This window comes from Plecotus auritus (assembly GCF_963455305.1).
Source record: "Plecotus auritus genome assembly, chromosome: 10".
Classification (NCBI taxonomy): domain Eukaryota; kingdom Metazoa; phylum Chordata; class Mammalia; order Chiroptera; family Vespertilionidae; genus Plecotus; species Plecotus auritus.
In genome coordinates, this window is record NC_137785.1 from 59,994,654 (window position 1) to 60,021,690 (window position 27,037).

General features: G+C 58.1%; 1 protein-coding gene across 1 annotated transcript in view; it reads right to left on the reverse strand.

The window, feature by feature from the left end:
- LONP2 (lon peptidase 2, peroxisomal) overlaps window positions 1-27,037 on the reverse strand; it is a 45,139-nt gene that overhangs the window by 7,614 nt on the left and 10,488 nt on the right. Inside the window, exons 4-12 of the mRNA XM_080645409.1 lie at window positions 25,752-25,874; window positions 23,568-23,734; window positions 21,414-21,508; window positions 20,746-21,004; window positions 17,020-17,161; window positions 15,166-15,316; window positions 12,858-12,984; window positions 10,187-10,320; window positions 425-570 (exon numbers count right to left, since the gene is read on the reverse strand). Coding sequence (XP_080501535.1) covers window positions 425-570; window positions 10,187-10,320; window positions 12,858-12,984; window positions 15,166-15,316; window positions 17,020-17,161; window positions 20,746-21,004; window positions 21,414-21,508; window positions 23,568-23,734; window positions 25,752-25,874 — 1,344 coding nt within the window. The remainder of the gene's footprint in view (window positions 1-424; window positions 571-10,186; window positions 10,321-12,857; window positions 12,985-15,165; window positions 15,317-17,019; window positions 17,162-20,745; window positions 21,005-21,413; window positions 21,509-23,567; window positions 23,735-25,751; window positions 25,875-27,037) is intronic.

The window sequence follows — 27,037 nt, forward strand, 5'->3', positions numbered from 1 at the left end:
AGGGAGCGGACGGCGTACATCGAGGTCCTCCCTGCACTGCAAACCCGTGTGCCACCCCCGAGACCGTGGGCCTCGCTGACCAGCCCATCAGGCGAACGTATCCCAGCCACGAAAACCCAGGGCGCAGGGGGAGTAACCCCACTACCCTGGCCCCTCTGGGCCTCGACATCTCCCACCGACAGAGTCACCGGGTCAGCGCGCCCAGCACACCCCACCCAGTGCATCTGGAACCGCGGAGCAGCGGGCCGTGGGCTGAGCTGGGCAGAGGCCGGGCGCTGCCGCTGACTCCTTCCGGGGGCACAGGGGTGAGATCCTGACGGTGAACGGGATCCTGGAGAAGCAGGGCCAGCACCGGGGCTCCTGGCTCCGCCCCTCAGGGAAGGGCAGAGGAGGGGGCACGGCCAGCGGCCAGCGAGGCGCTCACCTCCATCTCGTACATCGGGGGCCCCAGGATGTCCTTGAGGGCGTGGAGGTCGATCAGAATCGGCATCTCGGGCGGGAGGGCCAGGCCGGCGGCGCCACTGTCGCTGATGGGCTGGGGCGCCGTGTCCTCCGAGTCCTCTCCGCCACCTGCGGGAGGCCGCTGCTCAGAAACCCTCGCACTCGCAGGCCTGAGAACGGGCCCAGTGGACGCCAGAGCGAGCCCTCGGCGCTTACAGGGCTCGGAAACCCCCAAGTGTCCAGGACTCGGGCAGAAGGGGGGTCTCTAGGAGCCCCCGAGGGGGACATTGTTGTCTGTCTCCCCATTAACTTGTGCGCACCAGGGGCAGCTACCCTACGAGTCTTCAAAAATTATTATTAAATACATTTTTGTTGATTTCAGAGAGGAAGGGAGAGAAACATCCGTGATGAGAGAGAATCATGGATCGCTGCCTCCTGCACGCCCCCCACTGGGGATCCAGCCCACAACCTGGGCCTGTGCCCTGACCGGGAATCGAACTGTGACCTCCTGGTTCATAGGTCGAGGCTCAGCCCCTGAGCCACCCGGCCGGGCTTGCCCGCCTTGAAACACTGTGTTCCTAAGCCACGAGCAGGCCTGGCCCTGCTCAGCCGGTGGCCTTCCGAGCAGGAGGGAAACGCAGCCCCGACCCGGTGCGATTCTCCGCCAACAGGCCCAGCCTTCCCAGGCCCCTCTTCAGACGGCCCCGTCGGCGTCCGGCTCCCGATAGGAACGTGGACTTGAAAATGACGGAGCCCACAGACGCGGCGCTGCTTTTGTGAACACAGCTCAACGGTGGGAAGGCCCTCCCACGGGCCAGGGCCTCCACAAACCTCCCGCGGGGCTGAGACACTCCCCTCCCGGCCCTTCCGGTTCCTGACCTGCAAGTGGTCACGTGACAAAATGACCATCCGCCAGGAGGCAGGGAGGTTTACCTGAAAGCAAGACAGACTGTCTGGTCCCCAAATACAGCGACCAGCAAGCAAGCCGGGCCTGACTGGTCCCAAATACAGTGACCAGCAAGCAAGCCGGGGCTGTCTGGTCCCCAAATACAGCGATCAGCAACCAAGCCGGGCTGTCTGGTCCCCAAACACAGCGACAGCAACCAAGCCGGGACTGTCTGGTCCCAAATACAGCGACCAGCAACCAAGCCGGGACTGACTGGTCCCCAAATACAGCGACCAGCAAGCAAGCCGGGCCTGACTGGTCCCAAATACAGTGACAGCAAGCAAGCCGGGGCTGTCTGGTCCCCAAATACAGCGACCAGCAACCAAGCCGGGACTGACCGCCCAGCGAGGGGGGCTGCAGGCACGCTGCTCGTGCCAACCAAGCCTGGGCCCACAGCCCGGAGCACTGTGGCACTGAGAGCGGCTAACCCAGCCCGCGAGGCTCAGCTGCCTGCTCCACAGCCCCTGCCCTGCAGAGCCCAGCGGGGGGACGGGGGACGGGACAGGCACACACGGTCTCCTGCTGCTGGCCGCGCGGGCGATGGGCTGGAGGAACAGGCTGGAGGCTGCGCTGCGCAGGCTGCTATACACTGAGCGGCCGGATCATGGTGCTCTCTGAGCGCATAGTAACCTGGCCACTCAGAGAGAGAGAGAGAGAGAGAGAGAGAGAGAGAGAGAGAGAGAGTGTGTGTGTATCAGCCAGATGATGATGCTCTCTGAGCCCATAATAACCTGGCCACTCAGAGAGAGAGAGAGAGAGAGAGAGAGAGAGTGTGTGTGTGTGTGTGTGTGGCCCGGTGCATGAATTCGTGCATGGGTGGGGTCCGGCCAGCCTGGCCAGAGGGAGGGGACATGGGCAGTTGGCCGGCCTGCCTGCTGGTCGAACTCCTGGTCGAGGGGACAATTTGCATATTAGCCTTTAATTCTATAGGATAGACACCGAGTGGCCAGATGATTGTGCGTTCAGAGATCATCGTCATCCGGCCACTCGGTGTATGTTCCGGCACTAAACCCTGTGCGGGATGTTTGGAGGCACCCTTCAAAGTGCTGGCGCTGAGACAGAGGCCGAGAGGAAGGCGATGGAAAACCAACCGAGGAGCCGGAGCTGTGCCCCCCACCACCGTCCCCGGAGGAGGGACTGCGGGAGGGCGGGCGCCTGCAGCGGACCCTGCCTGGGCTCAGCGGCGGCGCCTCCCTCTCCCGGGCATCGGCCTGTGGGTCCCACCTCGGGCGGAGGAGCCTGGGGTAGCAGGTGGGCAAGCGCCCGGAGCACCTGCGGGGCCTCGCCCTGCGCACCGCAGATGGGGGCTGTGGACCGGGACCGCCTGCCCCGCGGCTCCTCGCCCTCGGGAGGGATCTCCCCCGGCTGCCCACTCCCCAGGGGAAGGGCGAGGCTCCCCCAGCCGCTGCCATGACCCCGTGGTCCTACCGCTTTCCGGTCCGGAGCGAGGGACGCGAGGTGAGCGAGCGCAGGCCCCGAGCCCGCCCCGGGGAGAGCAGGGACAGAGATACAGGAGGAGGCGAGGAGGAAGGACGGGGGTGACATCTCCGGAAGCTCCAGGGCTTCAGGCTGAGGAGGGGCCGCCACCCAGACTGACTTTCATGGAGCGGCGTCTGGGTAAGACACAGGCCCGAGTCCTCCTGGGTAAAACGAGAGCCAGACAGTGACCTCGAGTCTCTCCACGCCATGGCACCGGAGCCTTGGACAGACGGGGATCTGGGCTTACACCTCCACACCACCCGTGGACGATGACAGCCCCCACACACGTCACCACCACCTGGATCTGCCAGAAAGGTCCTCAGCTCTTAGCGATGCTGACTTTGGCAAGTGGACATTCTTCATCAGGGAACGTGAATCACGTAACAGAATGATTACTGACTGATGAACACTATGCTTCCAAGCTGCATCGCGTCCCACCCAGATGGTGTGCGGGGCTGTCTGCGTGGCGGGTGTGGGAGGAGTTACTAGGCCGCTAACAGTTACTTGGCAGAAAGGCTGTGCGGAACCCAGCAGAGGAATACGGTCTACACCTTCACTCTCAGCACACGAGCGTGTACGCAGGCGCCCAGCCCGCGTAGGCATGGAGAGGAAGACTGGCTGCATTTATGAAAACGACTGAGATTTTGTTTGTTTTTCTCCTAAACGGAATCTACCTAAGACGTGAGCTGCGGGCTGAGATGGCTAGAGGCTGTTGTTCTCACAGGACAGGAGAGTGTGTGCCTCAGAGGACACTGGCCCGGGATACAATGTGTCCGAGAGCCTCCTCCTGGGAAGGCAGAGAGAGAAAAACAGTATCTGCAACACACATCGGAACAGCCTGCATGTTTCCAACTGGTAACCTGTGCTGTCAGTCTCAGGCTAGTCTTTTCCAGAAAACCAGCTCCCAGCTCCCAGCTCCCGGCTCCCGGCTCCCGGCTCCCAGGCCCCAGCCCCCGGCTCCCGGCCCCCGGCCCCCGGCCCCCAGCTCCCAGCTCCCAGCTCCCAGCCCCCAGCCCCCAGCCCCCAGCCCCCAGCTCCCAGCTCCCAGCCAGCGAGCTCGCTGCGGCGGCGGCTCCGGTTCCCGTCCCGGCGGCCGGGCTGCTGTCCCGCGGACTTCCGTTGTTTTTAAAGGAACTAGCTGTGATGGAGAACTCTGTGGGTCGAACGCCCAGAAAAACCTTCCTACTAGCAAGGAAACCCTGGAAGTCCTTTCTGCCAACGCGTTCCTCCTTATCCGGGGCGATAAAACCACCTCGACGTCACCAAGAGCAATCTCTACTCCGCAGTAACCACTGCGCTCGCATGGACAGCATGACGGACGGGAACATCCTCAGTGTCAGCGAGCGCTGTCCCCGCACGACGATAAAGACGGCACGCTGCTTACCGATGAGGCTCTGCGGGCCAGTTTAGATGCAGCCCCCACACCGCTACCGCGGTGACTGTCGCCGCGCGCTCGGGACATGCCACCAGCAGACAGGCATCGCCTCGGAAGCCAGCCCCTGACTTCTGGGCAGGGCGACGGGCCCAAGGCAACAGCCTCGGCGTCTGGCCTGCGGTTTGGGGTTCAGAGGCGCGCACACAAAGGACTCTGTTTTGTTCTAACTCCAGCCAGAAGGGAAGATAAGCGATTTGGGTTAAAATGTGGGAGGACTTTTATATGTAACTGGAAGCAAGTAATACAAAATTACCAATTATCCTCGCTTAACTACAAACAGTGAACACGGCTCTTAGGGCCAAGCACAAAACAACAAGAACATCAACAAAACCCACATGGAAGGCTGACAACATCCGGTCATTTATTTCCCCTGTTGCTCCAGGGCCATCCCTTTGCTGTGGGTCTTACTGAGCCTTCCTCCCCAGGAGGCCCCACGCCGCTCCTAACGGTTCCTGCAGCCCAGGCTTCCCGCCCCCCACTAACCCAAGCCTACGCTTTCTTTAGCCTCAGACTGTGCCAACTCTGGGAAGCGGGTTGTATGAATCAAAGTGAAACGTACAAACACCTTCTTCTAAATAAGCAAAAAAAAAAAAAAACCCACAAAAAACCAAAAGCCTGCGGAGTCAGCCCCGACTGGCCCCCAATGACCCTCCCGCTGGTGCCGCCTGGCACCGCCCCCCGTGCCCCTCGCTCCTCCTCGTCCCGAGTGTTGGGCTGAGACCCCACAGCGAGCCCGGGCCGCAGGGCTGCTTTAAGTGACCCGTCCAAAGCTTGCTTAGGACCTCCGAGACATCGCAGGAGTCACAGTTAGCTCTGCGTTTTGTCCCCTTTCCCTAACCACACGTTCAGGTGGCTCCTCTGAGAATAAGAAACTAACATCTTGAGTGTCACTAAGTTGAATGCAGCTTCTCTAGTAAACACTATTGTTTTAAAAGCTAGAGGCCCGATGCATGAAATTTGTGCAGGGGGCTCGGCCCTCACAGCCTGGCTTCGTCCGGAAGGTCATTCTGCTGTCCGGTCTAATTAGCATATTACACTTTTATTATTATAGATAACCCAGATGGCCCTGGCTGGTGTTGCTCAGTGGATAGAGCACCGGCCTGGGGACTGAAGGGTCCCAGGTTCGATTCCAGTCAAGGGCACCTGCCTGGATTGCGGGCTTAATCCCCAGTGGGGGGCATGCAGAAGGCAGCCGATCAATGATTCTCATCATAGCTGTTTCTAACTCTCACCCTCTCCCTTCCTCTCTGAAATCAATAAAAATACTAAAAATATATAAAAAATAATAATAAAATAACCAAGACGCTGTGTTCTGAGAAACAACACAGATCCTTTGCTGAGGAAAGAAACTGACTGATGTCACTGGAGTGCATGGTGCCCGAGCACCTGGGCAAAGGGCCAGGCCGGACTCCACCAGGGAGGCCTCCAGGTGTGCAACCTGGGCGATGCAGAACGTTTGCCCTGCCCGCGGCAGGCAAGGAAGGAGCGGAACAAAACTCAGCCACACCGGCGGGGCGTGGCTCCGTGGTTGAGCACCGACCTATGAACCAGGAGGTCCCAGTTCGATTCCCAGTCAGGGCACAGGCCCAGGTTGTGGGCTCGACCCCAATAGGGGGCGTGCAGGAGGCAGCCAATCCGTGATTCTCTCTCATCATTGATGTTTCTCTCTCTCCTTCTCCCTTCCTCTCTGAGATTGATAAACACACACACACACTCAGGAGGACCTGGGCAATTAATTCTGCACCCACTGACCACACACAGAGGAACCCAGCGGTGCTGCTGGTAGGAAGTGTCCCCGCATTTACAGAAGTGACCCAAACGGCAAACACATCCTCCCACACAGCTCGGCCATCCCTCCCTTATCCCACCTGCCTGTGACCCGCTGTTCTCTGCTCTTCTGGGGCAGCTCCGACCCCACAGACACAGAGGCAGACTGTTCGCTCGCCCCGTGTGGCCGGGCCTCCTGCAGGGACCGCCCGCCTGTCCCGAGTCTGTGGCCTGAAATTACTTCTCTTCCTGGCAGGCACTCTAAGTCCAGCAGCATTTTTATCATTAAAGACAAGTCCGCACGCACCGCGTGCAATTCCTAAGCGACCGCTCCGTTTTATACTGGCATCTGAAACAGCTCGCCTCTTGAAGAGAAACGTTCAGTTCCTAAGCCAGCGCCCGGAGCTTTGGCACGGAACCCCGAGAGGGACTTTCTGTGGAAATCCTCCGCTGGCTCGGCTGAGGTCAAGCACGAGGTCAGAACCCCGGGCAGAGCCGCTGACAGCAGCTCGTGGGCCTTCCAGCAGGGAAACCGCCTGGAGGCCACGTGCTTCCAATAAAAACGAGAACCGAACGATCCTCAGGAGACAAGGCGTTGCCTAGTTACCCATCTGGACGCCCCGGGGATGCCCGGACCCCGAGCCCACTCAACTCTGCTATCGGTTAGGATTTTTTCTGCAAACCATGGAATCAAAAACATAACCAAATAAACGTTACCGGAAGCACCGCCTGTCCGCACAGCTCGCAGCCGCCCGGTGAGTTCCTGGGTATTTCTGGGTTCTCTTTAAATAGCCACTGTGATCGCAGACCCTGATCGGACATGCGGACGGGCCGCCTGAGCAGTGAGCCCTGTGCGACCAGTCTCCTCCAAAGCAAACCCTCCGAGTGTTTCTCACCGAAAACACGCCATCCGAACCCTGCACGCAGTTCTCAAGGCGTGTTAGCCAGACACACTCACCTCACTCTCCGCTGGACCATTTCACAGCCAAGAGCAGAAAGACACACCCGGATGAGGCTGGGCAAGGGGAGCGTTCTGAGACCGGGGTTGGGGGGTGGGGACCGGAGACGGGGCGGGGGGTGCTTCTGGAGGACCCAGCCTCCGGGGAGAAAGGGACCAAGGGACAAGCAGCAGCAGCCCGCCACGCACTGCCAGCGCCAGCAGGGCCACCATTCTCACACTGTTTTTTGGGGGGGGCTCTCAGAAATATTTTTAAAATTTACTTATTTAAACATATTTTTATTGACTTCAGAGAGGAAGGGAGAGGGAGAGAAACATCCATGAGGAGAGAGAATCATGGATCAGCTGCCTCCTGCACGCCCCCCCCCCCCTCCCCCGGGGATGGAGCCGGGCATGTGCCCTGACTGCACAGCAAAGAACCGTGACCTCCTGGGTCATAAGTTGATGCTCAACCACTGAGCCCCGCCGGCCGGGCTAAAACTTACTTTCAATTGCAGTTGACATCGTATTATGTTAGTTTCAGGGGTACATCATTATCTCTATACCTTACAAAGTGGGCACCCTGCTATGTCTGGTACCCAAGGGCATTATTACGATGTTAACTACATCCCCTACGCGGCACATCACGTTTCCACGACCCGCTTACGGCTGGAAGCTTGCAGCTCTTACTCCCCCCGCCCGCCCCCCCCATGCTGGACAGGCTGTTGCTCACACAGGGCACTTTTACAAAATCCAGGTTGGTAAAATGGTGGGCTGAACATGTGTTTATCTTAGAACTTCCTCTCCAAACCCTATTAAAATGACAAGGAATTTAATAAAGGAAAACCCCGCAAGAACAAAAGGAGTAAGAAGGAAGATAACAGCTGCCGAGAGCTGCCAGCCACATCCCGGAAACAGACAGGGGATGGGTACGAGCTCGAAGAACCGGGAGCCGGAAAGCCAGGGGGCTGGGCTCACCCACAGATCCCACACGGGTCACCCTGAAACGCGAGGTAGGTTGCCACTAAGTCTGTGTGCGCAACAACCAGAGCCTAAGGCCCCTCCGGACCCCACACTCGGGGGCACTGCCGCTCCAACGCCAGGGAAGGTGAGGTGGGGGAACCGGGGCCTGGCCGGGCCAGGGGGAGCCCCGCGCTGGGCACAGGAGGGATCGGGGGCGGTTACGTCTCTGCCGATACTGCTGTGAAACGCAACGGAACAGAACACAGGGAAGAGGTGTAAGTCCATCCACCCCCCTACCCCCGCCCCCCGCCTCCCCCCCGAGCCCGCCACCCGCCATGGCTCCTCAGCCACACGCCTGGGACTCCTTCCCAGAAAGACGGCGGCACGGCAGGGCAGCTAACGCATCTCTTCGCCAGGACAGCGAGTGACGTCCAGGTCCTGCCTCTAAAGCCCGCTGCCGGAAAAAATAATCCTCACCCGCGTGCCGCAAGCAGATTCTCGCCCGTGTGCGGGGCGGCACCACGGAGCCGCACCACGGAGCCGCACAGGCCTGGGCAGGAAGTTAAACGGTGTTAACTGGTTAACATCTTTGGTGAATCCCGGTAATAGAACCCTTCCCCATCACCATCTCCACATTATTTTTCTAAGGAAAACATAATTTAAATGACATTTAAATCGTGTTGCTGCCAAAGCGATGCGCGAGAAAACCGATGTCCGCCGAGGACAGAGACCTGCCCGGCCACGTGGGCAGCGTGGATGCTCGTTCTGTCTGAACAGCCTTCTAAGCTGTCGGTGTCCAAAGTCTTCCCAGCAACCGACCCAGAAGGCAAACCCAGTGCCGGGAGCCACTTCCAGCATGTCATAATTGCAAGAGTTTCATCAAAAGGTTGATGGAACTTGGGGACTCAACAAGGCCTGAGTCACACATGTTATCACCTGCTGGGATGGCTAAAGGCATTTCCCCAAATCTGAAAAAGATGCATTAAATTGACTGTTTGCCACCAGACAGCTCAGGGCATCTTAATCTACACGTTATTGCCTCCTGTTGGGCAAACACATGACATCGAATCTGACAATGCTTCCTTCTGTAAACCCTACCCTTTGAAGTGTATCTCCATCTTGCCTTAGGACAATTTGTGTTAATAAAAAGCAAGGGGTCCTGACACAAGGAGAACTTGGTTTCTTCAGCCAGGTTCCTCTGACCCCTTTCAAAATTATCTTTCATCTCTGGACTCCTACTTAATCTACACACAGGCTTTCTCCAGATTGCTGAACCCTTCTTAATGCCGGAACAAGAACCCCGGCACCCAGAACCGGCACATCAGAGATCCGCAGAGCCGTAGCCTTAAAGCAGAGATTGTCACCCGTGTGCTGCAAGAATTACTAACACGCAACACCCGGCTGTGAGCCAGGGGCCCTGACCCGTACTCCCCTAGACTGTCAAACACAAACACAACAGCCAGCACAGCGGCCGCCCGGTGAACGCCCGTCCTGAGCCACCAACAGGCTGTGCAACAGCTGCATCCCCTCAGCCACGCGCACACTGAGGTCGCGTCTGATTGTTAGCTCTTGGTAGCAGAGATCCTCAGGTGCAGGTGTAGGCACCTGCTTTTTAGGTTTTATTTTTCTGTTAATCCTCACCAAGGATATTTTTCCCATTGATTTTTAGAGGAAGTGGAAAGGAGGGAGGGGAAGAAAGAGGAGGAGAGGGGAGAGAGGGAGGGGGAAGAAAGAGGAGGAGAAGGGAAGGAGTGGGGAGAGACAGAGAAACATCGACCAAGAATCGACCCCATGACCCTTTGGTGCGTGGGCTGATGCTCTACCACTGAGCCATACCAGCCAGGCACCTGATTTTTTTAAAAAAGTCACTTTGGAGCGAAAAGGGTAATTACTATTATTATTTTTTGTAAATCAATCAACATTACACCTTTTTCCTGTCAGATCAGCAAAATAAATCATTCTTGGTGCGCTGCAGAAGTTGGTGATTAGTTTACGGGCCGCGAGGTGGAGGAGCCGGCACATCGCTGCCTTGAAGGGCCAGCACGAGGCGATTCCGGCCAACCCCGTGCCATCTGTGAAGGAGAGCCTGCGGGCGCAGTCCCTCCCGAGGGCAGTCTGCCTCCCGCACCACTGACAGGCCGTGAGCCAGCGCCCAGGACTCCCTGCACCGCCCGCACCGCCCCGCCCTCCTGCCCGAGCACCGCTGAGGGCCACGCACCTTGTGCCTCCGTCGCATCAGCACGCTCCAACTTGGCTTCTCTGTGCTGTCCTTCGGCGACCTTCACAGCCACTGCTCGGCAAATGGCCCCCAGCTTCCTGTCCAGGGAGCGCACCCCGGCCTCCCGGGTGTACCTGCCATCAGAGAACAGCGCTCAGCTCTGGCTGACCCCGCCGGCAGGCAGAGAAGTGGGCAGCCTTCACACCGCAGCTGTCCACCGTGCACATCCTAACGCTCACTGCGTTTTCTTGAGGACTGCGCCCCTCACATTTAAGTTCCTCCTAAAAGTCCTGTCATTCCCGAAATACGTGTATTTTCAGTCACAGTTTTTCCCCTTACACACTCTCCTGACATACTGCCCTAGACCAGTGGTCGGCAAACTCACTAGTCAACAGAGCCAAATATCAACAGTACAACGATGGAAATTTCTTTGGAGAGCCGAAAACCGACTTCTGCGCCTGGGCCACAAAGTTTCAATCGCACTGTACGTGCGTGCCCGCACGTGGTATTTTGTGGAAGAGCCACACTCAAGGGGCCAAAGAGCCACATGTGGCTCGCAAGCCGCAGTTTGCCGACCACAGCCCTAGACTACAAATGGATCGTTGGTTCTTCAACGTTAAGTTGGCAGCATGTAAGACGTCACTTTTCTCGTTGAGAGGATGTGTAAGTGCTTTCTTAAACAACATCAGTCACCTTACGATAATCCTAGACAGATAGATTACACTTCGAATGTTGCTGAAAAAAGTCCAAAAAGCCCAGACCTTTCACCCCCTAAAGCAAGAACAATCCGAACACAAAGACCTCGCGCTTGCCCCGGGGCCGGGCCGGAAGGAGGCACGCTGAGGGGCGAGCACCGAGACTGTGCCAGCCACCCTCCAGGCGGCCCCCAGGGCCTCAGCAGAGCGTCTCAGGAAACCGCCACGCTCAGCTCCCACTCCAGGAGCCACCGCACAGACCACCGCGCGTCCGGCCACTCGGCCCAGCTCGGAGGGAGCGAGGGGCAGCAGGCGGCCTGCAGTGTGGCTTCTGGGAAGAAAAGCCGGATTGGACGGGCAGGCAGACGTACATTCCAGGCTGCAGGGAAGCAGACTCTAAGGCCCTGAGAAAAGCAAACAGAAGCTCCTGGCTGGACGCGTGTCCACCAGAAGGACAGGGGGCTGTCGGGTCAAGGCCAGGTTCTGCACCCGCACAGACCTCGTAAGGAGGACACAGGGAGGCGTCTGGAAGAACAAGCCGACACAAAACAAACCCCAAACCCAGGGCAGCTCCCCGGACGACGCGCCTGGACAGAGGTGGAGAGGGATGGAGGAAGCGGACGGGGAACCGCCCGACAGCAGAACGGCCGCGGGGCGCCCGGGGAGCCCGCACCCCGCAGGACGTGGCAGCAAGGACACGCCCACGTTAGCGCTCTGAACAAGAGCAGGCCCGCACCGTGCGCAGCGCCACGCGGACCCCGGCTGCAGGGAGCAGACGCGCCGTTTTGCCCTGGGACCCTGTGAAGGAAGCTCCGCCAGGGCCCGTGGGAGCGGCTGGCTTCCTCCTCGGTGACCGGTCACGGAGGTGCCACGGGTGCCCGCTCAGAGGACACCGGGCTAACGTGCTGGCGACCAGCACGGCGAGAATGTCAGCTTGCTGCGGTGGCCGCGGGGACCAACAGTGAAACCCCCACTCCGGCCAGCGCCCCCTACGCCTGCAGAGTGGTCCCGGCGGGACCAGCGAAACTCAGATGAGAAGACCTCACTCTCCAGGCCACACCAGGAAGGACAATGGTGACTTCCGTCCGCCACGATTCAGACCCACAGAAGCCACGGCGACTGGACTCCCCTCAGACCTCACAGCTGGGCCGTCAGCAGGCGAGTTTCCTCCTGAAAACCTCCCGGGGGCGGCTGGCTCTGATAGGACACTGCTGGGACCCCGGCCTATAAATCCCTCACTCACTTCTCCGCCACTACCCAGCAGCAAGCCTCGGGGTCAGAGAAGGGGCTCCGGGTCAGAGCCCGTCTCCCTGCTGTGGCTGAATTTAAAGAGACTTCCCAGGAGGCCGGGAGGCCACAGCGCCGCCGACTGGCTAATTCCAGGTCAAAACCCAGAATAGGGAGCCTCTTCTCCTGAACCACCGCAGTTCCCGGGGGGTGGGGGGGAGGGGGGGCCTGCCTGCAGACGCCACACAGCGGGCGGTGATGCAACAGCCCGCAAGGCAGACCCGGGAGAATGGGAGGCCACTGCAGGCACAATTCCCATCAGCAGCCCGCAGGCCAGACGAGCAGCAAGCGGAGGCAGCAGCCCTGGGAGCGCTGGGGAAGGCACCTCCCTTCTCTCTGTTCCCGTGTCAATTCCCGAAGATGAAAACGAAGGACCTAAAAAATCTCTCAAAAAGAAGAGAAAATCGGAGTAACTCAGAACAGGAGTCACAGTGTCTGCCTGTGCTGGGTTCTCATCTCTCAGATGAACCCCTGCACGGCTCCTGTGGGAACGCGGGCCTTCTGGCTCGAGTGGCGTCCTTGGCTGTGAAGACACCCTCGATGCTGCCCCGATGGACTCCTGCCTAGCGCCGAGCCGTGCGCAAACCAGTGACTGTGGAAATGCTCGCTGGCGATCCGTGGCGGGAAACGGACGCCATCGGCTGCCGTGTGGGACCCCGGTGTCAAAGGAGCCGAGGACGTGGACTGACCTGGTGATGATGCCCAGGGTGGTGGCCGGGGGGATCTGGAGCTGCTGCGGGGTCAGCCCGTGCTGGTCCAGCTGCTTGGGGATCAGGTGCCGGTGGGCGATCTCGATCTTCTCCTCCTGCGTGTACCCTGGGGGAGGGGCCCTGCTGTCAGTCAGGCCCCGGCTTCCCGGGCCACGCTTTCTTAGACTGAAGTATGACCTCAACGAAGGTCATCTGAGCAGAGTAAGGACATTTACTCTCCTATCAACCACGGTGAAAGCCTCCACCTTCTCCCCAGACAAAACAAGCATTTGCCAAGCACAGCATCTGGAATCCTGGGTAAATCTGTCGCTCAGAGAAGAGGAAAAAATCTCTCCGTGAGAGCTCAGAGGTGGTTACCTCCTCAGCTCACAGGTGGTGTCTATTTATTATTCAGTGGGAGATGCATCCCTTTCTCTGGCACAAACTGAATCACACCGGGAAAGACTCAACACGCAACGGACTGGACTGAATGAGCGGCCGGTTCTACGGGAAGAGCCGCACCTAAACCTGAGCAACAAAACGGCCCCCACCAAGCTGCCCTCCGGGCGGAGCTGTGTGCGCAGCCCACACGTTTGAAAGGCGTCGGCTCTTGCTTCTTTAAATGCCTCAACGAGAACAGGTTTGCTTTGTCTTTAAACCTGTAAGAAAAATCCCCACTAAACTAACCGCCCCCTTTCCATGGAACAAGCAAACTTTAAAAAGATGAACCGAGGCCATAACCGGTTTGGCTCAGCGGATAGAGCGTCGGCCTGTGGACTGAAAGGTCCCGGGTTCGATTCCGGTCAAGGGCATGTACCTTGGTTGTGGGCACATCCCCAGTAGGGGGTGCGCAGGAGGCGGCTGATCGATGTTTCTCTCTCATCGATGTTTCTAACTCTCTATCCCTCTCCCTTCCTCTCTGTCAAAAATCAATAAAATATATTTTAAAAAAAAGATGAACCGAGAAGACAGCTGTTGAGCAGGGAAGGAAATAAAGCCCAGCAGGGGTAACCGAGACCATCACGCCGGCAGGAAGGCGGTGCCCGCACACGGCTGCTGCACACTCGCGGTCTCACCGCCTGTCTGCCTCAAGCTGCAGGGTCCAGGCGATTAGTTACATGACACACTTATTTTAGTCTCAGAAATGGGCACAGAGCGCTATTTCACTCCATCCTGCTTTAAAACTATATCCCATTTTAAGCATAGGGACGGGCCGGACTCTCAGAAAACTCAGAAACCCAATTACCGTTCCCTTGATAGAACTGTATTTCAGACTGATATGAAATACACACTGAGGTTACATGAGAACCTAGACATATTCAGACTTAGGTATATTTAGATTCTACTCTATTTCCATGTTAACAAACACCCACTGACAGTACATGTCTCCTAGGGAGAAGTAATTCTGAGCAGTTAAAACAAGGTGAAAACACTGAGATTTACTTACTGTTGGTAACTAAAGGAGTTTTGGCAAAAACAAACCAACCCCAAAGCCTGTTGACGGCTGCAATTACGAAGTGGCAGGCACACCACCCACACGCCACGTGAAGTGCGGCCGGATGCAGTGCGGCTCGGCTCCTCGCTGCGACCCGCTCGCACTCAGTGGGAGGAAGGGATCACACTTTCCCAGCGAAGGGGAAACATCGAGAAATGACGGACAGGAAGCTAAACTGACCACATGAAATCGGTTTTTGACTTACTTTGAAAAAAATTATTTTTTTCTATAATTTTAGAAATTGTTTCAGAGAAAAGTGTCTTTTCATTAAAAAACTGATCATTTGCCGAAACCGGTTTGGCTCAGTGGATAGAGCGTCAGCCTGCGGACTGAAGGGTCCCAGGTTCGATTCCGGTCAAGGGCATATACCTTGGTTGCAGGCACATCCCCAGTGGGAGGTGTGCAGGAGGCAGCTGATCAATGTTTCTCTCTCATCGATGTTTCTAACTCTCTCTCCCTCTCCCTTTCTCTCTGTAAGAAATCAATAAAATATATTAAAAAAAAAAATAAAAAAAAACACAAAAAAAACAAAAAAAAACTGATCATTCTTTCATGCTAAGTCCCATCTGAAACGGCTCTGCAGAATTTATCGCGGAGACGCCTGATCTGTGAGGGTTAAGCAAACAAACACACGTCTGCCTTCCAGACTCTGAGTCAGTACAGAGCAGGTTCACCCGGCGGCCTCGGGACCTGGGAAGATCACACGCCGGCAAACCGACTCGTTACTGGAAACCCCACAGCTCCCCCAGCGCAAAAGGCTGCGTTCAGCAAGGCAGAGAGAAATGTCCCATCTGCATCTCCCTGGGACCCTACCTGGCACCTGGATGACCTCCATCCTGTCCAGCAGGGCCGCTGGGATGGTGGCCGTGGTGTTGGCGGTCGCGATGAAGAGGACTTGGGAGAGGTCGAAGGCCACGTTGAGATAGTGATCGGTGAAGTTATGGTTCTGCTCCGGATCCAGGACCTGCGGACAGTGGGGACGACGCGGAACCACTGCGGCAGCTCCAGGGCACCGGCCACGTGGCCGCAGCGGCGAGGCGGCTGGTTTTGCTCGGCGTGGCCGGTTGGGGAGCCGGGGGCCAACCCCGAGACCTGCACCCTCCCTTACGTGCCCACGTTCTAAAGAAACACGCTCAACGTCACACTCTGGGAGGCAGAAAGCACAAAGCAGCGCAAATTACCCGCTCAGCCTTCTCCTTCCCCCGTGTCAGCGACTCGCGGTGCGGCCGGCACTGAGCCACCGCTCCCGCAGCGCCAGGTCCCCGGGGTGGCACGCCCTCCCCCAGCGCCGTGGGAACAGAAAGCGAGCGTGCGCAGTGTCTGAACGCGTGGGTGACACGGTGAGGGGCACACTCCTCCTCAGACGCTGTCAGAGAGTCTGGAGCGAGCTCTCAGTAAAAGGGGAACGCGGCAAAGAGGAGCTGGGGAGGACGCGCCCGCCGCCAGCCTCTGACCCGCACGAGGACAGACGCCCTCTAACGCGCAGCGGTCAGACCGTGTTAACGGGCACGTCAGACGACTCGACAGGGAGTTCCCGACGCTGAGCAATGGTTCACGCTCATGCTCCGCGTCACCGGGACGGCGCGGCAGCCTGCACGGGGCGTGAAGGGAGGCTCCGAGCGGCCCCGTGCTCCGGCTCCCACGCGGGGCCTTCACTGCAGCAGCAGGTAAAGCGGCCGCACCGGATCCGAAACGGAGTGAGACAGCCACGCCGGGGACAGACGCGTCGGCAGAGGCCGCAGCGCAGGAGGCCCGGCCCGGTGGGGGCTGGCTGCTTCCCGAACAGCCTGTGGGGTTCCCGCCTCCACGCAGACGGCAGGCACGGGGCTCCAGTGAGCTACTCGATGAAAACAAACTAGGAAAAAGTGAGGACGGCCGGAAAGAGGAAGCTCTCTAAGACACTTACATTCCCGTCTCAAACTGCTTCCGGCTCCAGCCTGCACGGCCCTGGTTCTGGGCCCAACCCCGCCACGCACAGGCACATGCACACGCGCACACACAGGCACACACACACACGCACACACAGGCACACGCACACGCACACACAGGCACATGCGCACACAGGCACACGCACACACATAGGCCCAGGCACACACACACACAGGCACACACACACACAGGCACACACACACACAGGCACACGCACACACAGGCACACACAGGCACACGCGCACACACAGGCACACGCACGCACACACACAGGCACACGCACACACACAGGCACACACACAGGCACAGGCACACGCACAGGCACACGCACAGGCACACACACAGGCACACGCGCACACACAGGCACACACACAGGCACACGCACGCACACAGGCACACGCACACACACAGGCACAGGCACACACAGGCACGCACACACACAGGCACGCACACACACACAGGCACACGCACACACAGGCACACGCACGCACACAGGCACACACACAGGCACACGCACACACACAGGCACACGCACACACACAGGCACATGCACAGGCACAGGCACACACACAGGCACACACACACACACACAGGCACAGGCACACGCGCACACACAGGCACACGTGCACACACAGGCACACACACAGGCACACGCGCACACACAGGCACATGCACATGAGTGGAGTCCCCTCGGCCTCGCCGGGACGCGGGACGCAGACAGCGATTCGCACGCCTCACCTCGAGCAGAGCGGCAGCGGGGTCGCCCTGCAGACTCTTCCCCAGCTTGTCCACCTCGTCCAACAGGAACACCGGGTTGTTCACCCCGACCGTCTTCAGGCCGTTGATGATGCGGCCGGGCATGCTGCCCACGTAGGTGCGCCTGCGGGAAGCAAGCGCGTGGGTTCCGGGTGGCCGGAGGCGGGAGCGGTGCCACCCGGAGCCCAGGAGCCGGGACGGGAGGCCGCCAAGCGCTGAGGCCCGCAGCATCCGCGGCCCCGGTCCCTTCTCCTCTCAGCCTGGGGCGGGCGGCCATGGCGCCGGAGCCGCTGCGCCCAACGCTGGCCATTCAGGGACGTTCCACTAAGTCACACAGTTACGGTTCTGACTCCTCCAGGTTCCAAGGTGCCCCAACGCTCTGACTTTAACCCCCAGGCCGCACCCGCCTGCACCCCACCCCACCCCCACCCCCAGCACGACCATCTGCACAGGGAGACGCTGCCCCCACTCGTACAGCCGCCTTGTCTGCATGAAGGAGGTCAGAACCGGTGGGAAGGGCCACTCAAAATGCAGGCCCCCCACCCCCCTCAAAAAGAAGAACTCCGAATCGTTTATTCCCGAGGCAATCGGTTGTTCCTGCTCGAAGTGAGAGGCCTGGGGTCAAGAGCGTTCACATGGAAACGCCCTCCCTCCTGGGCACCGACTGGTCTGCCCAGCCGCGCTCTCCGGGATGCGCTACGCCGTCGCCGTCACCGTCACCGCAGCTCCGCCGCATCTGAGTGAGGGTCGCCGGTGTGACGAGGGCAGCTGCAGGCCGTGGCGTGAGATAAAACAGCACGTCTGTCCAAACGGGAAAAGCCCTTTTCTGGAGAGCCAGCGAACGTCACCGCACAGCAACGCACTCCGTGTCCTCGCGACCTCGCGTGTAGTCAGCTCACTACTGCTTGCCCGTCTACACTCTAAATCAGCCGTGGGCAAACTACGGCCCGCGGGCCGGATCCGGCTGTTCTATCCGGTTCTCTTGCTCTCCCCTCCGCTCCTTTACTTTGAATTTATATTCGTTCACACCAACACTCCATCCATGCTTTTGTTCCGGCCCTCCGGTCCAGTTTAAGAACCCACTGTGGCCCTCGAGTCAAAAAGTTTGCCCACCCCTGCTCTAAATGGAAACCGAGCCTCGCTTCCCCCACCCCCCCCATCGCCCACCTCGCTATCGCTGAACTCCCCGCTTCCTCTTAGGCAACGGCTAACTACGAGCAGCCTCCTCCCACCACAGGCTGTGGTGCAGCGGAGCCCAGGCCTGGGAACGGGGCGGGGCCGGCCGGAGGGAGAGCACAGAGCCGCTCTGTCCTCGGCTCTTTTAAACTGCAGAACAGGGGCCTCCTCAGCGGCGGGGCAAACAGACCCGCGAACCCCGCCTGGGAGCATGTGACCGACACTGGGACGCCAAGGCCAGGGCGTCTCCCCAAGGCCCAGCTGTCCCGTGGAGGGACTCCACCCACCCAGCCACCCGGCCGCGCTGTGATCCTGTCTCTCCTCTGGGGCCCCGCCCCCGCCCACCACTCTGACAGAGGCGTGGCCTGGGCTCCCGGCCTGCCCCCCACCCCCCGCCTCCACCTGCTCCCCACAGGTTTCCAGTCACCTCCTCTCCAGGCTGCGATGACGCCAGGGCCGGTGGGCAGGGAGTCCTCGGGGCACAGGGCCGGTGGCCCTGGTGTTGAATGGACCACACGCCTGGTTGGTGATGGCGAGGGAGGGCTTGCCAGCGAGGTGCCCGCAAATCAGGCTTCGAGCTCATGATGGATTCCGACACCCCACACGCCTCTCACCGGCAGGGATCACGGCCTCTACCCAGGCCGCATCCGAGGGCTCACGTTTCCACGTCTCAGGCAGAAGCACAGCCTTCTTTTACAAAACAAGCTCTCCTCTTCGTTAGGTTCCGCCTTCTCCGCGACAGCCATGCACGAGCGCGTCTCCACGTGGAACAGCGCCGCGCGTTTGCTACCGATGGGCGTCAGGAGGTTACGGCAGAGGGCTAAGCCCAGCCCACGTCCGGGGGACGTGCTGAGAACCACGGCCGCACGTTCTGCCCGCCGCAGGCATCATGAAGACACACGTCCCCACAGTCCTGCCACACCAGCAATCACGCGGGAACAGGCTATGTGGGGCACAGTTTACAAATCGGATTGGATTTTATAAGAAGCACACAGACACGTGCAGACCCACACCGGTTCCCGGGCACTCGGAGCTGAAATAAGAACCAGAGCTGTTTGATGGCCGGGCTCCAAGGGGCACTTCCCAGCCTCACTGAGCCGGCAAGTCCAACCGGAGAGAAACGGGACCGGTCACCTGCCTGTCACCTACCGTGACTTGAATGTCACATGACAACTCCACGGAGTCCCTCTCTAAGCCCCACCCAATGCTGACGCACACCGGGCTACGGACGACGAAGAAGGACATACACAGGACCCCGAGCGAGCGCGGGAGCCACGCAGGGCGCGAGAGCCTCCCCTCGCTTGCTTGTGGCTGAGCGCTCGCAGCTGGAGCGGGGCGATGCCAGGAGGGCCGGGCCCTGCGCCCAGGTGCCAGCTTCTTCCCGGCCAGCGGCAGCCTCTAGCGGCGGGGCGAGGACAGGACAGCCCAGGGAACGGGCCGTCCCGGAAACGGCTTCCCTGCCCACTGCTCGTCTACTAAGTCCTGGCCTGACTCTCCTTTCATGCAGCAGAGTTGTGAACAAGCAAGAAAAGGAATAAAAGGACCATTTTCATGCAAGTTTCTGAAGTTTCCTGGCCCAGCCTAAGGCCGGTGACCTTGGAAATAGGCAAATGGAAAAGAAGATGACACAAAAGCATCACATTCCTTCCCCCACAACCCAAGTCTAACCCATACGCAGGCAGCGGCTGTGATTCGAAGCCACCAGGGAAAATCGCTTCCTTAACCACCCGCGCGGGGCTGGTCCGAGCACAGAAGTTTCCACTCGGTTCCATTGCTTTGCCTGGACGTGAGGCAGCTGCAGTTTACGTGCAGCGTCAGGTCCCTGTACGAGCCCCACCGCAGGCCTGACACGTCACCTGTGCACGGAGGGCAGCGTGAACCCCACGGCCCGAGAGGCTCCTGTTTCCCCAAACACCTCCCCTGACGTCAGAGCGCCAGAGCACAGACAGAGCCGACTGCAGCTCGCGAGTCTGGCCCCAACGCCAGATCGACCAGGCTCGGGTCTGACAGTTTCCGGTCCTTGGATAGAGAAAGTGTCAAAAATGCAGGGATAAGCCTCACAGTGACCCTGACCTTTCTCCTCACGCCTCTCACCCGACGGTAAACTGGCATTCTTTTTAAATGCATCTTTACTGGTGAGAGCGTCACCGGTGTCCCTCTCACCCCCTGCGCCCCTCCGTAAACCAGCCTCCTTAAAAGCTGGTGGAAGCTGCCAACGTGACGCACGGGCCGTCCCGGTCTCTCGGCCCCTCCCGCCCGGCCAGGCCGCACCTCTGACTCCAGGCACGTGGTCCTTATCTATGGAACGCCACTGGGCCAAGGCGACGCCAAGGCAGCAGGCCACGCGGTCACCACGAGTCACCACTGGTCATGCACGGAGGCCCCCAGAGCAGAGGGTGCCCACCACGGCGAGGCCCACGTTCCCCCGGCACCCCAACAGCCCTCTCACAAGGAGAGGGACCCTGCTGTGCTTTGGGGGGCTCTCGCCAGCCCCAGGGAAGGAGAGGACAGGCCGGCGAGGGAAGCACCCACCTGTGTCCCCGGATGTCGGACTGGTCGCACACTCCCCCGAGCGCGATCCTGTGGAACTCGCGGCCCAGGGTCTTGGCCACGGACCTCCCCACGCTCGTCTTCCCGACCCCGGGGGGGCCCACGAAGCACAGGATGGGGCCCTTCAGGTTGTTCCTGAGCTGCCGCACGGCCAGGTACTCCAGCACCCGCTTCTTCAGCTTCTCCATGGCGTAGTGGTCATTGTCCAGGAGGACGCGGGCCGCGCGGATGTCCAGCCGGTCTGTCGAGTGACCCACAGGGAGTGTCGGCACGGGGACTCGCAGGGGGAACCCCTCCCAAGGCCGGCAGGAGTCCCGATCGTTTAGAAGTGACGAGAACACGCCTGCGTCCTGCTGAGCGAGTCTCTGGGGAGCCGGGACTGGGGGCTCCTTCGCGTAAGAAGGTTTAGCTTCTACAGAAAGAGGAGGCCCTGCAGCGGCGGGAGCTAAGGGAAGCCCCCGACCGAGATGGGACTGAGGATCACGTTTCCCCGACCACGGAGACCCCTTCTCTCCATCGGGCCCAGGCACTCGGGGAGCCCGAGGCCGCTGACCCACGTCGGCGCGCAGGTGAGAGCAGGTCGGGGAGCGGGGTGCCGCGGGGTGCGTGACCGCGCCGCAGGCACGCAGCGAGGCCGTGCGGGGGCTCACCGGTTGTGTTCTTGTTCCACGGCAGCTCCACCATGAGCTCTAAGTAGTTTCTGGTCAGAGCATATTCCGGCATCGACTGAGGCATCTTTTTGAGTCTGTGGAGAAAGAACACATAGCAAAGGTGTTCAAGAACAAAGAATCCCATAAAAACAGAAAAATCAAGCTTACCTCCACGGCCTGGCCAGACGTATCATATACACAGGGTGTCCCAAAAGATGCACACACACCCTTTGAATAATTATAAAGGCAGTGTTTATTAAAATACATTTCAGCTTGTGCCCTGGCTGGTGGGGCTCAGTGGATAGAGCGTCAGCCTGCGGACTGAAGGGTCCCAGGTTCCATTCCGGTCAACGGCACATGCCTGGGTTGCGGGCTTGATTCCCAGTAAGGGAGCAAGCAGGAGGCTGCCAATCAATGATTATCTCTCATCATTGATGTTTCTATCGCTCTCTCCCTCGCCCTTCCTCTCTGAAATCAATAAAGATATATTTTTAAAAAAATACATTTCAGTTTCAAAACGGAGCTCTCAGCTGTTACAGTGTATATACATTTCTTGGGGGACACCCTGTATTTGGTTAAGTAAATCTAAAAAAGTTTTTTAAAAACCTGGCTAACAGCACGTTTATTTTGCTCTAAAGTTACATCACAAAACAAAATTAAAGCAACACCCACACACCGTGGGGAGGGGTGGGGACCCCGCATCTGACTCAGCCCTGGAAACACGGCCTGGTCTGAGTAAGGACCTCCCAGGGCCTCAGGTGGCACCACCAGGTTCTGCATCACAGCGAGATCTAAGCGCCTCACCGTGTGTTACACGGTAATTATGTATTTTCTTTTCTTTTTTTACTAGAGGCCCGGTGCACTGGTGGGGGCGTGGCCTGCGGGGATCGGCCCGCTGTGGGAGCACCGCTCATCCCAGTCAGCTGAGCGGTGCTCCCCCTGGGGGAGCACACTGACCACCAGGCGGCAGCTCCTGCGGTGAGCGTCTGCCCCCTGGTGGTCAGTGCACGTCATAGCGACTGGTCGACAGGTCGTTCTGGTCATTCCACCTTTCAGTGGCTGGGCTTTTATTATATAGGATTATTTTTAAAAATATATTTTTTATTGATTTCAGAGAAGAAGGGAGAGCGAGCTTTAGAAATATCAATGAGAGAGAGAATCATGGATCAGCTGCCTCCTGCACTCCCCCTACTGGGGATCGAGCCCACAACCCAGGCATGTGCCCTTGACCGGAACTGAACCCAGGACCCTTCAGGCCACAGGCTGACGCTCTATTCACTGAGCCAAACCAGCCAGGGCTAATTATGTATTTCACATCAGAGTTGAAGTCAGCTCAGAAACGAAGCCAACATCAGATACTTAATGAAAAACGCGGCTCCCAGAACGTATGCAGCGCCCGTGTCCCGTCCACGCGGATGGCCTGCATCTATTAGCAAGTGCCAGAGCCAACAGGAGGCGCCTCAGCCACGTCTACTAACGTTCTTCCCCGTGAACCTCGGAAAGGCAGGCCTTCCCATGGCTCATTTCCACTCACTAACACAATGAAACGTAGTTATAACGTCACACGCACACAAAGCAACAGTGGGCTTTCTGCTGAACCACATCACCCGGCAAAGCTGCTCAGCCTGCACACTGCCAGGCCTTCCTGCACCCCCTGCACGGGGAGAGTGGCAGGCCCTGCCTCACGCGTGTGACCTGAAGACAACAGTGACGTGTGACACGCACAACGGGAAGTGGACAAACACTGAACAAAGGCTGGTCCACTCTTGACGACAGTGGACAGGCAGGTACCTCGGGGAGCACGCCCGAGTGCGTACTGCGGGGAGGGGCTGTGTCACGCACGCAGCATTCACGGAGCCAGGGGTGTGTGTTGGGGGTGTGTGTGACCTTGGGGCACCGAGACAGTCAGGGTCAGGGTCTGGATGGGGTGAAGAGGGACCCTGAGAGGTGGGGCGCCAGGAAAGCTGGAGCTGGCACTGCAGATCGGGGATGGGGGGCGGGGGGGGCAGTGGTCTGGGGCCCTGTGAAGGGAAGAGGAGGATCAGAGCACACAGAGCGAGCGGCTCGGCGTCCAGTTGGGCATGCTGCCACGGGCCCCCCTGTGAACACCAGCGGGCAAGACGGGCCCAGCGCGCAGGGAGGCGCGGCGCTCACCTCTTGACCTCCTTGAGGCAGACGCGGCGGGCCTGCTCGGGCATGCTGGACGAGCGCACCTTCCGCTCCAGCAGGACCACGTCGTCGCTGTCCTCCTCCTCCTCCTCCTCCTCCTCCAAGGCGCCGGGGACGTGGGTGATCCTCCGCATGGGGCGGATGGCTATCACCTGCGGCCGAGGGCGGGCGTCAGCACGGGGGCCCTCTCGCTCCCTCCTGCTCAGCCTACGTGACTGCAGCCCCCGCGGTCCCCCTCCCCCCGCCCTCCCCTCCCCCCTGTACAACCACCGTACACCAGCCGCTCGAGGCCGCCTGCAGCCTGGCCCCCCCTCCATGGAAGTGTCACGTGTGACAGTGAAGGGACCACCGATCGGTGGGTGGGGAGGAGTGGGGTGAAGGGGCTCAATGGGGAAAGGAGGGGCCATCTGCAATACTTTCAACAATGAAGATAAAAATTTTTTTAAAAAGAGGAAAATGGTGGAGCGGAGCCGAATAAAAGCGCTCTGGGGAAATGCAGCTGCTGTCTTCACACGCGGAGGCTGAGGACTCAGGCTGAGGAGACAGAGGAGGTGAGGTCTGACTAAGGGAACATCGAGGCGTCCATCAGCTGGAAACAAAGTCAGCCACGCGATGGCACCGCGCACGGACCAGTCCTCGTCTGCCCTGACCATCACGCCCCGTAAAAAAGGTTCAACGCGGGCAATGGAAGCCAAAGAGAAAATAAACAAATGGGACTACATCAAAATAAAAAGCTTTTTCACAGCAAAAGAAACCATCAACAAAACAACAAGAAAGCCCACTGTATGGGAGAACGTATTTGCAAATGTTATCACTGATAAAGGTTTAATCTCCAACATCTACAGGCAGCTTATGCAACTTAATAAAAGGAAGATAAATGATCCAATCAAAAAATGGGCAACGGACCTAAATAGAATCTTTTCGAAAGAAGACAGAAGGAAGGCCAAGAGACACATGAAAACATGCTCAAAGTCACTAATTATCCGAGAGATGCAAATCAAAACGACAATGCGGTACCATCTCACACCTGTCAATGGCTATCATCAACAAATCAACAAACGACAAGTGTTGGCGAGGATGCGGAGAAAAAGGAACCCTCGTGCACTGCTGGTGGGAATGCAGACTGGTGCGGCCACTGTGGAGAACAGTATGGAGTTTCCTCAAAAAAACTGAAAATGGAACTCCCATTTGACCCAGTAATCCCACTCCTAGGAATATATCCTAAGAAACTAGAAACACCAATCAGAAAGGATATATGCACCCCTATGTTCATAGCAGCACAATTCACCATAGCTAAGATTTGGAAACAGCCTAAGTGCCCGTCAGCAGATGACTGGATCAGAAAACTATGGTGCATCTACACAATGGAATACTATGCTGCCATAAAAAAGAAGGAATTACTACCATTTGTAGGCACCTGGATGGAATTAGAGAACATTATGCTAAGTGAAATAAGCCAGTCAATGAAAGAAAAATACCACATGATCCCACTCATTTGGGGATAATGAAAAACATTATAAACTGATGAACAAAAAGATAGATACGGAGGCAGTAAAGCATCAAACAGAGTGTCTAATTACAGCGGGAAGGTTAGGGAGAGGTGGGGGAAATAAGAGATCAACTGAAGGACTTATATGCATGCATATGAGAGTAACCAACGGATGCAGAACATTGGGCGGTGAGGGCAGGTATGGGAGTGGGGTGGGGGGGGCAATGGTAAGATATGTACACATACAATACCTTAATCTAAAAAAAAATACAACGCACAGCAGGAATTTGCTCATTTTCAAAATACAGAAAACACAATGTTTGGCAAAAAAGAAAACGGCTTGGTAAACCATCCCTTTTTTAAAAAAAAAAAATGTTTTTATTGAGTTTTCAAGAGAGAGGAAGGGAGAAGGAGAGGGAGAGAGAGAAACATCCATCGATGAGAGAGAATCATGGATCGGCTGCCTCCTGCACGCCCCCCACTGGGGATCGAGCCCACAACCCGGGACCCGGAATCGAACCCGTGACCTCCTGGTTCCTGGGCCGATGCTCAGCCCCTGAGCCACGCCGGCCGGGCCACCCCATGTTTTTCTTATACAGACAGACAAGCCACCCACCCACACGGAACCTCCGGTCCCGGGAAGCCTGGCCCCCGAGGGAGCGGGCCCCGAGGACACTGACCCGCTTCTCGTCGTCCTGCTTGTGCTTCCGGGTTTTCTGGAGCAGCTTCAGGCCTTCGATCTGCCGGACGAGCAGCGGGATGGTCATCTTGAACCGGTCCTCCAGGCTCACGGCGTCCAGGATCTAAAGAGCGAGAGCGAGAGCGAGCCCGTTACTAGAAACACGCGCTCCACGGCCAGGCGGGCAGAGGCGCAGCGTAAACGGTCAGACGCCTCCCAGCCCCCGGGGTCACAGCTCCCTGCGGCCAGCACAGCCACGAACACCGGAACCCTAAACAGACCGCAGAGACCTTCAGTTTCCATTTAAAGAAGAAGCCACGTGTATTGTCCCAAGAGCAAGAACAAAACACACACTGTGTGGCACCTCCTTCTGAGGACCATCCCCTTAAAGCCTCGAATGTGTCTGCACATCAGGTCTCAGCACATTCCAGGCTCAGCTCACTGACGCTCTACATACACGAGAGAGCAGAGCACCTTCCGCCGCCGGCCCCTGCCGGGGTGTCTGCAACGGACACGCTCCCCACCGTCAGGGGAACCAGCACCCTGCTCGCGCCCGAAGCAGGTGACGGTGCTCCTGCCGCCGCCCGCTCCTCCCGGGGGCTGGATCCCTGCTGACACCGCCTGTTTGCGTCAGCTGCACTTGCTGTCGTAACAGTTGGATTTAAGTATTAAATGAACAATAAAGGAAGGAGGGTGGTTTCAATAACAACTCGTTTAGCCGGACCGGTGTGGCTCAGCAGTTGAGCACCGACCCAGGAACTGAGAGGTCACTGGTTTGATTCCCGGTCAGGGCACATGCCCAGGGTGTGGGCTCGATCCCCAGTAGGGGGTGTGCAGGAGGCAGCTGGGTGATAATGTTTCTCTTTCATCGATGTTTCTACCTCTCTATCCCTCCCCCTTCCTCTCTCGCTAAAAATCAATAAAAACTTATTTTAAAAAAAATAAATAAAAACTAGTTTAAATGTTCTGGGAAGGTTCAACAAAGCAGGCTGCTTAAGAATACTATAAAAGTAAGTTTGCAAGAGAACGTTCACCATTTGGGGGAAAACATGTGCATCTAAGATCCTGAACTTGGATTATTTTTCAGGTGTCTTTGAAACTCATTTCACTCTAAAGAAACAGAAACGGGAAATCATAGGCAATGCCTCACCGTGTGTTTGCGTAAGAAACACCGGGAAACCCAAGCAGCCCACGGGGAAAGGAAAGGGCACGCCTCCACGCGTTTAAAAACGGTGGACGGAGTATGTTTATGTATGTAAGTTAGATTAAACGCCTACCTGTGTTACT